This window comes from Centruroides sculpturatus, unplaced genomic scaffold, assembly GCF_000671375.1.
Source record: "Centruroides sculpturatus isolate CEXI.00-Female unplaced genomic scaffold, Cexi_2.0 scaffold106, whole genome shotgun sequence".
Lineage (NCBI taxonomy): Eukaryota > Metazoa > Arthropoda > Arachnida > Scorpiones > Buthidae > Centruroides > Centruroides sculpturatus.
The window spans coordinates 145,443-159,903 of NW_019384517.1; the positions used below are offsets into that span (position 1 = coordinate 145,443).

The 14,461-nt window shown below is 31.5% G+C and overlaps 1 protein-coding gene across 1 annotated transcript in view; it reads left to right on the forward strand.

The window, feature by feature from the left end:
* Positions 1–14,461, forward strand: part of LOC111622618 (vacuolar protein sorting-associated protein 13-like) — a 435,263-nt gene that overhangs the window by 79,384 nt on the left and 341,418 nt on the right. The window contains exon 15 of the mRNA XM_023365028.1: positions 12,659–12,759. Coding sequence (XP_023220796.1) covers positions 12,659–12,759 — 101 coding nt within the window. The remainder of the gene's footprint in view (positions 1–12,658; positions 12,760–14,461) is intronic.

Consider the following 14,461-nt stretch of genomic DNA (forward strand, 5'->3'; position numbering starts at 1 on the left):
GTGTTTAATATGCATTAATTCGATGGCAAGTGCAGCAGTAGTGGGCAAATCAGAAAATGTCCTCCTGATTAACATATTGAATGCAGCATTCTTGTATTGGAATGGGTCACATGACCCAACCAGGATGTAAAGGGAGGCCGTACTTGGTTTACGGTAAACTGAGGTGTGGATAGACGACCCTTCAATCTTGATGTTAAGGACTAAAAAGTGGACCTCCATATAGTTAGCCTGTTCTATTTCTACGGTTAATCCATAAGGATTGTCATTAACTGATTCCACAAATGCCTTCACATCAGGTATATTTTTCCACAGGATGATGATGTCGTCAATGTATCTTTTATATAAAATGATATTAGGGAGAAACCTTGTGCTCAATTGCCTGACGACCCTCACATAAGTCTCCAGCCACTGGGCTCCCCATAGGGACTCCTCTTTTATGCATGTAAACAATTCCATTAAACTTAAAAAACAAGTCATAACATAACAGGTGGGCTATCTCCAGTGCCTGTTGGTGCAAGGTGTGATCTCCAACAACTCCAAAGAGAAGGTCTCTGAGGGCGCAAAACACTTGAGGGAGCTCCAGTGAGGGGTATAAAGACTTAAAATCCAACAAAGTGATAAATTGTGGAGGAGACAGAAGATCCTTTAGGAGTGAAATGAGATCCACGGAGTTAGTGATGATGTATGAGTACCCCTCTAGGAGAGGGCTATCAATGAGTGGGCGGCCATCTCCAATTTGTGTAGGGGGCTCTAGCTTTATTCCCCAATCCCAACAGAGTCCCAGGCGCTTACTCTATACTGCTTAAGGACCACAGGTGTGACAGGAGCCTTGTGTACATCAGTTTAACTAAACGATCATTGGGAATCAGAATATGTGAATGCAATGCAGACATTCTGCATGGGAGGAACTCTACCACTCTTGCAGTTTATGCGGCCGATCCTGACATCGAGGCTCATCATCTCTTCGCCTCACCCTGAGCACCTAAGGTGTTTGGAGGCTATCTCCATTTACAAATCTAGCCACTCCACCACCTGCATAAATTATAGAGAGGAGCTCAATCTGTTCGTCACCTGGCAGGCCCCCATCGACACGGACCTTTAATCGTCGTTTACATGCAGTGCATTTGCGTGTCCAATTCTATGTTTTAAAATTGCAAGTCGGTTCGATTTTGTTTAAATATTGATATTCTTGTTAGGTGTATTAAATACTCGGTTCAGATGTCACGCCAACAGTTAACTTAATCAAAAACTTCATTAAGAAAACTATTCATTAATTCTACACCCCTTTCCCGCACCTCCTATATGAATCAAGGCGCATACGTGTTGGCCTCTTTATGTGCGTTTTATTTTTATATGTTATGCATGTTTTATGTATTTTAAGTTATGTCACGATTTTATATTTAAAATTTTAATGTAAACTTGCACTTATGGCTCTATTCTGATCGGCTTCTATGCTGTATGTTAAGGCGCATGCGTGCAAAAATTTTATACGCATTTACAAAATGTTTTTAATTCAAAATCTAAAATTTACTTGTTCTTAATAGCCATTCCAGTTGGCTTTTATGTTATACATATTAAGGAGCACACGCGCCAATCTTTCGCATTTACAAAATAATTAATAGCCATTCCAATCGGGCTTTATTTGTCTTTATTTGTTTAAAACGCATGCGCACCAATTTTAAATATTTATTTCTAAAATTCAAATCTTATTTATAATAATATTTCAAACATGGCTAAAATTGTTAATATTTAAATTTAAATGTTCTGTTCGAATTCTCTATTCGATTCTGAATTGTCTGAAGACGACGTACATATTTACGTTGAAAGCGCTTGCAAGATTAAAATATTTCTTCTAATTTTATTTAACGCCTCATAGTCTGAAGTTTCTTAATGAAGTTTTTGATTAAATATTGATATTCTATGTTTTGTTCTACATTCCATCACTTTTTTTGTCTTAAGAAGAACTAGTAAGGTTTGAAAATATTTACGATTTTTATTCGTCTTTTCTCCAACATCGGTAACTGGTTCAGGCACGTGTTGATTTTGTTCCAGTGTTTTCTGAATGTAGAAGTTTAATGTTAATGAATCATGTGTTGTCCTTTTTCATTATATTTCCATTGGCATTATTACTTTTGGATGTTGTCAAAAAAATAAAAGATAACTTTTTCATACACTTTTGTATTAATAGCAGACATTTCAAAATTTTTATAATATATATATTTTTTCTTTTGTGCAATTCATTTCTTAAGACACAAGCCCTGGTGAGTGTTTTGTTTACTTTAAATTTTATAAGCATTTATTATTTACAGATTTTAGTAATAAAGTGATTATATAAATATTTTTATTCTAATAATCTATTTTTATTTCTATAATATATATCTTAATTTTAGTTAGACTCAGCACAACTTTTTATTACAATCCAGTGCTGGACAGATGAAATATGTTTAAAACATTTTTTCACTTAAATTGTACTTGATTTCAATTTAAAAAAATAAAATGAAATTGATATATTTGGAGAAGTTTAAAAACAAATTGATTTGAAACATTTTCAGCAACTGAACAAACATTAAAAGAAAAAAGTTGTTACGAAGTAACTTACATATTTTTCATATAACTTACATATTTTTCATATAACTTACATATTATATATATTCACATATTTTTGCTTACCTTGAGTTTTGCTTTTTAGTAGAAATGGCTAAAAAGTGCACAAAGTATGTACAGAAATACGTTATTACAGGACCACCTATATTGGACGACCACCTGTCTAAAAGACCACTTTTTGAGGAACCGTGGGTGGTCGCTGTTGACAGGTTTTACTGTACTTATTTTATTCATTTTATCTATTTTCGAAAGCTTTGTTTGGAAAAAAAATTTATTTGAGATTGGATTGTGTCTGCCTGAGGACGACATTTTATTGTACGTCGAAAGCGCTTGCAAATATAGTGATATTTATATGTAATTAACGCCTGTGTGATAATTTGTGTTAATATAAGAAAATTAACAAGACATACATGTTATGCCATACATTATATTTTAAATGTGTACTATTAATGGCCTGTTTAATGGGTCAGAAACATTTTCAATTAAAATATTGAGTCACTATTAATGATTTTGCTTATAGTATTTAATAATTTTTGTACAAATTTTGTAAATGTTTTGTGCTATCTATTTCTAGGAAATTTTTAAAATGAATATTAAATATATTTGGAACAATTACAAGGTGCAATAAAAAAGAAACTAGATTTAGTTTATAAAAATTTTAATATTTAACTAATTTAAATGTGGCTGTCATTCCTGTCAAATTAGTCTGCTGCATTTATGTATCAATCCCAACATTTCTGCCAAGTTTCAAATGCCTCTTGGAAGACTTTTTTTAAATTTTGAAGCACATGTTATAATTTGGACTAGATAGATCTCCTTGACACACTCAAAATGCTTTCGCTTGAGCTTCAATTCTATTGTAGAGAATAAAAACAAATTACAAGGAATACAGGCATATGTTGAGGGAAATAGGTCATTTTTCCCCATTGTATCAGGTCTTCTAATTGATGGAAAGGGACGTTTTGAAAGACTATCATACAATTAATTCTGTAAGGAGTGTTGGAAAATTCTGTTCTTTGCCTCACTCAGTAGTACAATAAATTACCTAATACAAGCTAAAGTAGTCTGATAAACAAAAATTATGATGGTGGGAGAATATCCTTTCCCTTCTTGAAAAAGTTGCAGTAGATGTTCATGACAAGGGGCTGAATCTGGTGGGTGGTAAAGGCTGTCTTGTACATGTTTTTTGCAAAAACACAATGTTTTGAAAGCTGTACATGGGGAGTGTTGTCATTATAGAGGAGCCAGATTTGATTGCACTACAGTTTTGGTTTTTTGTAGTGAATGTTTTAATGAAATAGCCTCAAAAAATCTCAGTAAAAGTCTGATTTCATTGTCTGACTGGAGGAACAAATTCCCAGCCACAATCTCCTTATGATTGAGAATAATAATCAACATGCTCTTTGTTGCATTTCTGACTTGCCTCTGCTCTCTTGTGTCTCAGAGATTGTGGTCTTACTTGAGACTCGGTTTCCATGGACCTCTTGATGCATTTTAAGCATCTCTGTGGCACAATTTCCAAATTTAATGCAAAATTTAATATGTGTGCTTTGTTCAATTTACAAACCATTTGCTGTATTCTTTAATCATATCAGAACACTAACACATTACAAAATTTATATACGAGGGCTGTTCGGAAAGTTCACGGCCTTGCCTATATGCGGCGCTGCGATCAATTTAATTTTTGGCAGAAATAATTCAGCAATCCTTGCTAAAGATACGATACCAATTTCCGCTTGATTTGTCAAAAAGTTTTGCCATGACAGCTTAGCAGATAGTCAGTGTGCACATGCTTTGTCAAAAATGGAGAAGACGGAGACTTGTGCGGTCATAAAATACCTGACGAAAAAAGGATTGACCCCATCTCAAATCAAAGCTGACATGGATGAAGTTTTAGGAGAGTCTGCTCCTTCATACACTACTGTGAAAAAATGGACAGCCCTTTTTAAATCTGGCAGAGAAAGTGTGGAAGATGACCCTCGCAGCGGACGGCCATCAACTGCTGTCACTGAAGAAAACATCGACAAAGTTCACGATTTGGTATTAGCAGATCGCCGTTTGAAAACGCGTGAGATAGCTGAGACAACAGGCATCTCTGTCGACCAAGTGCACCACATCCTAACCGAAGATTTGGGTATGACAAAGGTCTCAGCAAGGTGGGTGCCACATCTGCTGACCGCCGAGCAAAAACGTGTTCGCACTTTGATGTCAAAGGAGTGTTTGGACTTCTACCAGGAAAACCCACAGGATTTCTTGCGTCGGTTTGTGACTACTGACGAAACGTGGATCCATTACTACACTCCTGAAACAAAAGAACAGTCGAAGCAATGGAAACACCACAGTTTGCCACCACCAAAGAAGGCAAAGACAGTTCCATCAGCGGGTAAAGGGATGGCCTCAGTTTTTTGGGATGCTAAAGGCATCATCTTTATTGACTACCTAGAAAGAGGAAAGACCATCAATGCTGTCTATTACTGTGAACTTTTGGAAAAACTGAAGAAAGAAATTGAAGAAAAGAGGCCACACTTGAAGAAGAAAAAAGTTCTGTTCCACCATGATAATGCACCTGCACATTCTGCCAGAATCACTGAACAAAAGATAAACAAACTTCGCTTCCAATCAGTTCCACATTCACCATACTCACCTGATTTGGCCCCAGTGACTTCCACCTTTTTCCAAACCTAAAAAAATTCTTGGCTGGAAAGAGATTCCACTCAAATGACGAAGTCATCTCTGAAGTGAACGAGTATTTTGCACACCTTGACAAATTGACCTATTGTGATGGCATAAAAAAGCTAGAACATCGCTGGAATAAGTGCATTGCTAACAGAGGAGATTACATTGAAAAATAAAAAAAGTTTTAACATTATTTTGTTTGTTTTTCTATGTGAGGCTGCGAACTTTCTGAACAGCCCTCGTATATATATATATATATATATATATATATTATACTATTATATTGTATTTAAATTTATGGGCTTATCACACATATGAGACACTATTATACTGATTTACAATAGTACATATAATTTAGACCATTTTTATTTAATAACATATCCCCAAAAAGCATTTCAGCTATCTTTGCTTAGCCCTCTTCAGTTGGATATAGGTCTAAAATACAGGAAAACGTTTTGAGATAATACAGAACTGTAACTTGCTTCTAAAAATGCTAAAAATGCTTCTAAAATTGACAAAATTAGTTAAAATATGGTCTTTACTACAATTAAAAGAATACAGTGGTACCTCAGGTTACGAACGCCCCAGCATACGAAATTTTCAGGATACGACATGAAATTCGAACATATTTTTGCTCCACGATACGAACAAAAACTCACCATACGACGTTACATTAGTTCGCATTTTTCATTTGTTTTTCTTACTACAGTTATTTTTTTAAATGTATTACTTGGCTTTAATTTGAGTATGTTTTTCGCGTTGGAACGAATTATTTGGTTTTACATGTAATCGTATGGGAAAAGATGATCCACCTTACGACATTTTCATGATACGATCTCAGTTTCGGAACGGATTAATTTCATATCCTGAGGTACCACTGTATTAGAATTTGGCACCAATCACATTTAACCAAACTAAACCATCAATACATGTACAAACTATGTTAACATTCTGTGTGTTTTATAAGTGCAATGTAGCGTAATAACAATCAGTTGGCATGATTCATTTCTTTATTTCAATTTTGTGCCAAGTGATCATTATTACGCTACATTGCGCTTATAAAACAAATAAAAAATACGATCCGGTTTCAAAATATGGAAGAAACATTCTATGTGTTAGATATACTGTATAGTACATAATAAAAAAAAAATGCCACACCGTCCAGAATGATCTTCACTTATATGTATATTATAATTCACAATATCTAAAAATTTTAAGTTGTAGAATATTCATAGATGTTATTCTGGTGTTCATCTATACATTGTGATAAACATATTCCAAAGGTGACATTTGGGTGATGTAAACCTTTACCAAATATAAATTAATTTAATTTACTGAATATACACATAATATAACAATTATTGTGCATATTTTACCTCATTAAACTATTGTATACACTTAATTATTTGAACACCTTACTTCTATAGTAATATAATCTATGTACAACATAATTCTAATGTTCTTTTAATTGTAGTAAAGGCCATATTTTAACTGGTTTTGTCAATTTTAAAAACATTTTTATGCAAGTTGATGTTACAGTTCTGTATTATCTCAAAACATTTTCCTGTATTTTAGACCTATATCCAACTGAAGAGGGCTAAGCAAAGATAGCCAAAATGCATTTTGGGATATGTTATTAAATAAAAATGGTCTAAATTGTATGTACTATTGTAAATTAGTATAATAGTGTCTCATATGTGAGATAAGTCTGTAATTCATTGATAAATACAATATAATAGTATAATATATATATAATAAATATAATTGGGCAAGAAGTGGTTTAATTACAAAATTGCTAGTAGCAAGCATTCTACTCTGGTTTGAAAATAGCAGACTGCACACAAATGTCTAAGGCAGTGATCCTTGATATCAGAAAGGCTGTACTCTATGCTATTGCCAAACAGTGGGAAAAGTCCATTTTATTTCTGATTGCACCACATAGATATTGGGTATTTTATATAAATATTATATTTAATTTTTATGCAGTAATAACTGAAGCTGCTATGAACAATAATTGAACTGTAGTGAATTTTTCAGTTAGTAATTATTTTTTGCTGATAAAAAATAGTATAGTACCTTATTATTTTTTGTCATATGAATAGTATTTAGATAGAATTTTATGTAATACCAAAATAGAGTATTAATTTTTTAACACACATATTCAAAAATTTATTAACTGAACATTTCTAAAAGATATAAAACAAAATTTGTAGAAATTTATTATTTTGATATTTCTTCTTAACATATTTTTCAAACTGATCATTTTATATTTCTTCATATATACAGTATATAAGTGTACAGTCGACCCCCCCTATAATGCGGTAGATGCGTTCCATGTTATACGAATTTCACGTTGTAGGAATCCTTAAATACATGAGCCAATCACAGCCCGGCACGTGTGGAGTTTACGGACTACGGCTGTTTGAAAGGTTTTCTTCCATAAAATTAATCAATTCTAGACTAATTTGACTCAACATTTCCAAAACACATATAATTTTTTGGGAATAATCTGTATAAACTATGCTATAAACAACAAAATTGTAGGATTACTTACCGAGTGTGCACCGTTCGACGTCACCATTGCTTAAGCTTGTTTTCATCACAGAGCAGCGCACCAAATGGCGGGCGTGTTTTCTGATAAGTTATTTTTCTGCAAAAAATTTGTTGAACTTTGGAGACACCATTAATAGAAATAATTTTTATGGCCGTTGAATAAGAAATGTTTTTTTCACAAGAAATGTATAAAATTACAGTACTGTATTAGATTTACAGTACCTAATTTATATACTGTACAGACGACAGTAAACTCAACTTACCCGCCTAAACTCTCCGTAGCGTGTAAGTAGTTCAGCTGCTCGTCTACTATTGGTCCAGATTGGACCATTTCTGTTGCGACACGAGTTGGCGATGACATTTTACCGCATTTTACGAGTCTCTCTTAGCGTCTTTATATGAATACGGTCGCAATTTTTTTGCCGCGATATACGAATCCGCATTATATGAACCTGCATTATAGGGGGTCTACTGTACTTTCCACTTGCTATAAGCTTTGCAGCTTTTTATAATAAAGTTGCTGAAACATTTGAAGGATATTTTTGTTTTAATTTATCAAAATAATTTTTTGAGAACACATTTTTCTTAACATTAATACAGTTTTACATAGTATGTGTGAGGGTTGGACCTAACAAAATTAAGGGAAAATGTTTTTTCCTTCTTTCGAAAGTTTTTTAACTTACAACAGGAGAATGATCACATTTCCTTCTTCTTGAGTCAGTTCCTTCCCCGAGGACTCATAGAATGTGTCACGGGGAAGTAAACAAAAAAATTTGCGATTGGCAAAAAACAATAACGTGATTGGGGAGATAAATAGATTGAAATGAAAGACAAAGGGGAGTGGAGGGCCAGAGAAAAAAAAGATTTGGTTTAGAAGAGTGTTGACACTAAGAAAGGATGACGAGGTTTGAACCCAACCCACAGACGGCTCCAGGAGAATCTCTACTGGTCTAAGTTACGTCGCTCCATACAAGCTACGTTAGAGGTACGAAAATGAATATTGTAAACTTGTTCTCAACGCATATAAGGTCGATAGAATCTTGTTGTTAGTTATGTTATTTAAGTTGTTATCTAATAAATTTTTGTTTTATTGTTAAATGGAGTCCTTTGCTCGTGTATCATCAATGCCTTAACGACAGCCCCTCTCTGTCCCTCCACTCGACCTGACAAAAAGAATCCTGACGCTTTGGGATAGTAAAAATAGACAAGCCATCCACTGACAAGTGGGCAGTTTTTACCAAACTGTTGCTGACAAAAAGAGGTACTACCTCATCATATCTCCGATGACCCAAATATGTGTTTATTGTAACATTAGTACTATTGTAAATTTAGAAACATATAAAATGCTTCTGTAACTGTAACTATTCAGTTTCTGAAAAAGAAAATAATGATGCAACTTTATTTTAAATTCATGCTAAAATAAATAAATGAAATTGATGAAGCATCATAATACTTCATGCAAAATGATTTTTGTTTTTCCAACTTAAATATTTGAATTTATAGAACTATGATATTTTTCACACAACAACAAATAGAATTAATTAATTTCTCCTATATGTATAAAATACACAGTGCACTGAAGAGCCAAAACATTATGACCACTCTCATATTATGCAATTGAATGAAACTGAAGGACTAGCACAGCACTTGCCTATATGAAAAACAGTATAAATAAAACATGCTAAGCAGCAACATCCTGTTTAAATAATTTATTACAATCTGTGCATAATGTGGCCCCTACTCTATCTAACTGAATCCACATTCTTTGCCTTGTATGAAAATTAACATCTTCAGATGACCTGAAGCTGCCCACAAATTTTTGTATCAGTTCATTATTTTAAGAAAAAGAATGATTCCATCAAATAATAGTTTCACAATGAGTTTTTTTTTTTTTTTAGCATTTTTCTTCCTTTTCTTCCAATGAACTTCACAGATATCCACAGACTCATGCACTTGTAATGTAGCAGCTGTATAAAAGTTCAAATGCTCATAACTACTGCAAGGTAATATCTTAGAAAAAAATGTTTTAGTTAGCAGTTTGTTTTTGATGAAGAATCATAATATGCAATAAAAATTGGGTGTTCCCATTTAAGAAAATGAAGTTTACCCCATTTTCACTGAATATAGTACAATCTATGATGAAACCAACATCTTGTGGCACCCTTAACATTTTTGTTCAATAATTTTTTTGTAGATTTGCATATTTTTCAAGTTATTCCAATGGATTGATTAAAATCAACAACACTGTATATCTGCTACTGAAATGAGTAAAAAATGTTAAATTTAAGATCTTTAGCAAATTATCTAATTTGTTTCTACTTATAAATGTTAACATTCTATTGAATCAATTCTGAAAATTTTTTGCAAAATAAATATTCTGATTGCATTTCCATATCTCAATAGATTAGATTTTGTTTTAGATAACATGATTAGATATTTTGTCAGAAATATTAATACAAACATCTTATTACTTTTTTCTAATGACTTTATATTTCTAAATTTGCATTCTTAAGCACAAGACAAAGTGCAGTCATCTCTTACTGACATATACTATAAGAAGTTAATTTAGACAACTAAAGATGGTATTACAACTAAAGATCTGTAAACAGATCTTTAGTTGTATACTATCTTAATGTAATAAAATTAACTCTCAATTCTTATAATTGCTTTCAAGAAAGGTAGTATGAAAGTTCAAATTGATACACAATTATTAATGTCTTCTTCAATAGTTATTATCAATTGTAATCAAGAAATCTCGTGTAGTACATTTTTTTAAGAGTAATAGAACTTTTGATCCACTCTATTAAAAAAAACTGAAATAAGTTTACAATGCCATGCATGTCTACAAGCTGATTAAATTGATTTCAAAAAATTTTTGATAAGAATAATGTTAACATTATATATATACTGTATATAAAAATTAACAATAACTTAATAAATATAACAAATATTGTGCATATGTAATTAAATGGCTATGTATGTTGTTACTGCATGAAATTTGTGATATATTGGATAGTGTGCACACATTTTTTATAGCTTATTCAGGTATCCTTGAATCTGTGTTTGTAAATTTTGATGCTCTCCATGTATTTAATGAGGGTCAGTGATATTTTTTTATGATTGATGTTTTATTCCGTAAAGCCACATTGTCCTGTTGAGATGCAATATCTGAAAATATGGATGAAAAGTTTCTCACATCTCATTGTTGTTGTTTTATCCTAATTAGAAGTGTTTTGAAGTTCTCTGTCTATACAATTGCATTCTCAGTCAAATTATTAATCTCTGAGAGTGACAGAATTCCAAGAATGGTGTTATATTTTTTATCCATTAAGTAAACATCTTGAAAACTGGATGAAGTTCAAATTAACACACCAACACTGAAAAAGTCAGAAAAACATACCCTTTAATGGACAAACTAATGTTCTCAGTCATGTTAAATGGTCATCGTCAGGTCATTATCCACTAAGGATAGTGACTAAGTTTTTGACTACTTATTCCAAGTCTTTGGCTTCCAGTTTGTAATGATTAGTTCTTGACAAAAGTGGCTTTTCTATTTTCATATTAAATAAATAAATTATTTAGATGTGGCTCAACCATCTTCTTAATAAAGAAATTACTTAGAGAAATATTTTGCTACACACTTAGAACATACAAAGTTATCTAGGAAACTGACAAACCAACTTAGAAGAATAGGAAGGCAATGAAAGATGAAGATAAAAATTAAAAGTCTTTTTCCAGTTAGAACATTATTATTATTTTTTAAACAATATTGTCTAGGAACAATATTGTTCTGTTCTCAGAGAGCTAATAAGAAAAATTATAAAATATTTTATTAAAGTAGGAATGTTTTAATTTTTTACACTGAGTAGAGTACACAATAGGTAACAAAGTATAAAATATTATTTAAGATATTAAAATCACAAATTAAACATAATGCAGAGCATAACAATTATTTTTAACAAATGATTTTGATGTTACCAAAGCCAAAACTGGCCAAAAATGCCACTGCATGATAGCTTGAATTTTTTTCTTTGTTAGTTGAAGAATGTATAAAAGAGAGCTCTTTTAAAGATGAATGTCTGAAAGTTAAGGATTGCCTGTATATAATAAACTAGCAGACCCCGCCACGAGTTGTTATGGCTCAAAATGTATCTATTATAAATTTATAACATTTCCCCGTAGGTGGAATTTTTCGAAAAATTTCTTCTTAGTGTACATTCTCTTGACGTACCCTATTAAAACGCAATCAAAAACGCAAAAACCCACATCTAAAATAGTATAATAGAAGCATAGTTCTTTACCGTAAGCCTTAATTCTAACCATCTCCCTTCAGTTGGGTCGAATTTCGACATGTATATTATATAAAAACACGTGCGTTTTCGAATGCAGCGTTATGTCAAAATTTCAAAGGCATAGGTAGGAACAAACGAACATTACATTTTCATTTATATAAATAGATAGAAGATGATCTGCTTTAGTTCATTTTCACAGAAAAGCATAATGCCTCACAGAAAAGCAAACTTAGGGTGTCGTACTCATACCGCCATCTGTTGGACATAAAAGCCTTAACCTAGATTATATATTTTAATTTATATGAATGTTTAACGGAATAATATACAGCCTATGTCCACCCTGAAGTTCCATTCCAAATATTGGTGAAAGAATTTTTGAAATTGGATGAGTAGTTTCGGAGATTACCTGCTGCATACAAACTTATTTTCTTACTTACATACTTACAAACATTACCTCTTTATAATATTAGTATAGATGGATATACTTTAATGAATTATTTTAAAATTACATTATAAAAATTATTGCTTTATAGCTCAACAGTTTGAAGAAGCAATGACAAATGAAGAAAAAGCAAAACTTTATGAAGCAATTGGTTATCAAGAAAATGCTGTTCCAGCAGAATATCCAAAAGAAGTATTAATATTAATTATTATTATTATTATTATTATTTTTTTTTTAATGTTTAAAATTTATGTACAAATTATTTTTAAAAAGTATTCATGTAAATAACAAAGAAATATTTTAAAAAAAATTGAGATGCAAAGAAAAAGATTGAGTTTCAAATATAAACTTTTAAAAGAACACAAGATACTTGATTATTTAATCAGTTACAGATTCAAATTTAATTGATAAAGGTAATTTGATATGAGATATTGGATAAGAATTATAATGAATATCAGCTATCAAAAGCTCAAAACTTCAAGAAATAAAACTATAGCTTGATGGATGAAAAAAATAATGAAGAAAAATTAATTTCTTCAAAATTTTGTTTTGAAATTTAGTTTTAATATTCTGAAGTTGAAAGAGAATTAGATTTAGACTATTTAATTTTAAAAAATGTTTTCAAAATTTATAAGTTAATTTTTTATATGACTATTATTATCAATAAGACACAGTGCTAATTATTTTTCAGGAAATAAATGTATTATTTGATAAATTGTTTTTTGAAACCTATTACAGTGGTACCTCAGGATACGAATGCCCCAGCATACGAAATTTTCAGGATACGACATGAAATTTGAACATATTTTTGCTCCACGATACGAACAAAAACTCACCATACGACGTTACATTATTTCGCAGCGCCATTTTTTATTCACTGCTGTTCATTGGTCTCAGTCTGCATGTTTGCTTCGTCATGGCAGGATTTTGCTCAATAAAGGAAATCTTGAGATATTATTAGAAAGTGACTAATTTTATTGAAAAGAAACATCCGAAAAGGTTCACACTGGCCGTATTGCTGCTCAGAGTAATGACATTTGCCTTTTAGAAACGTTTTAAAAAGTCGGCAAAGCCAAACCTCTTTGGATAGATGTTTTACCAAGCGACCTCTATCCAGTGAAAGTGCTGGTGGAANATATATATATATATATATATATATATATAAAACAACAATTTTTTAAATCTTTTCTAAGTTATTTTTAAGTTATTGTTACATTATGTTATGTAAGTTAAGTTTTAGTATCATTTCCCTTCTCCCTCTCTTCCGCCACCAGTTTACACCTCCACTGTCGTCTATCCTCAAAGATGAAGTGCAAATAAAACTACATTTTTTTAATCAATTATTATTCTGTTATGGTTATTTATACATTTACAACTACAAAATGCTTTTTTAGTGTTTTCCTTACTACAGTTATTTTTTTTTTTAATGTACTACTTAGCTTTAATTTGAGTGTGTTTTTCGTGTTGGAACGAATTATTTGGTTTTACATGTAATCGTATGGGAAAAAATGATTCACCTTACGACATTTTCATGATACGATCTCAGTTTCGGAATGGATTAATTTCGTATTCTGAGATACCACTGTATATCTCATTAACAGTTCCAAACTTAACAGTGACATTGAATATTAAATGTAAAAAATGTAGAATAACTACCATTCAAATAATAAAAATTTGAAATAATTTATAAACATTTTGAGATGATCCAAACTCAATGATCAGCACTTTTTGTATAGAAAACAAAAAATAAGTAGATCATAACTGTCTGTTGAGAATAATTTGAACATAAGACTTTTAATATTTTAAATGACATGAACTAAAAAATTAAAAAATATGGCACACCACTTAACAAAGAAAAACTTGAAATTCCAGTAAATATCTTAATCAAAATGTT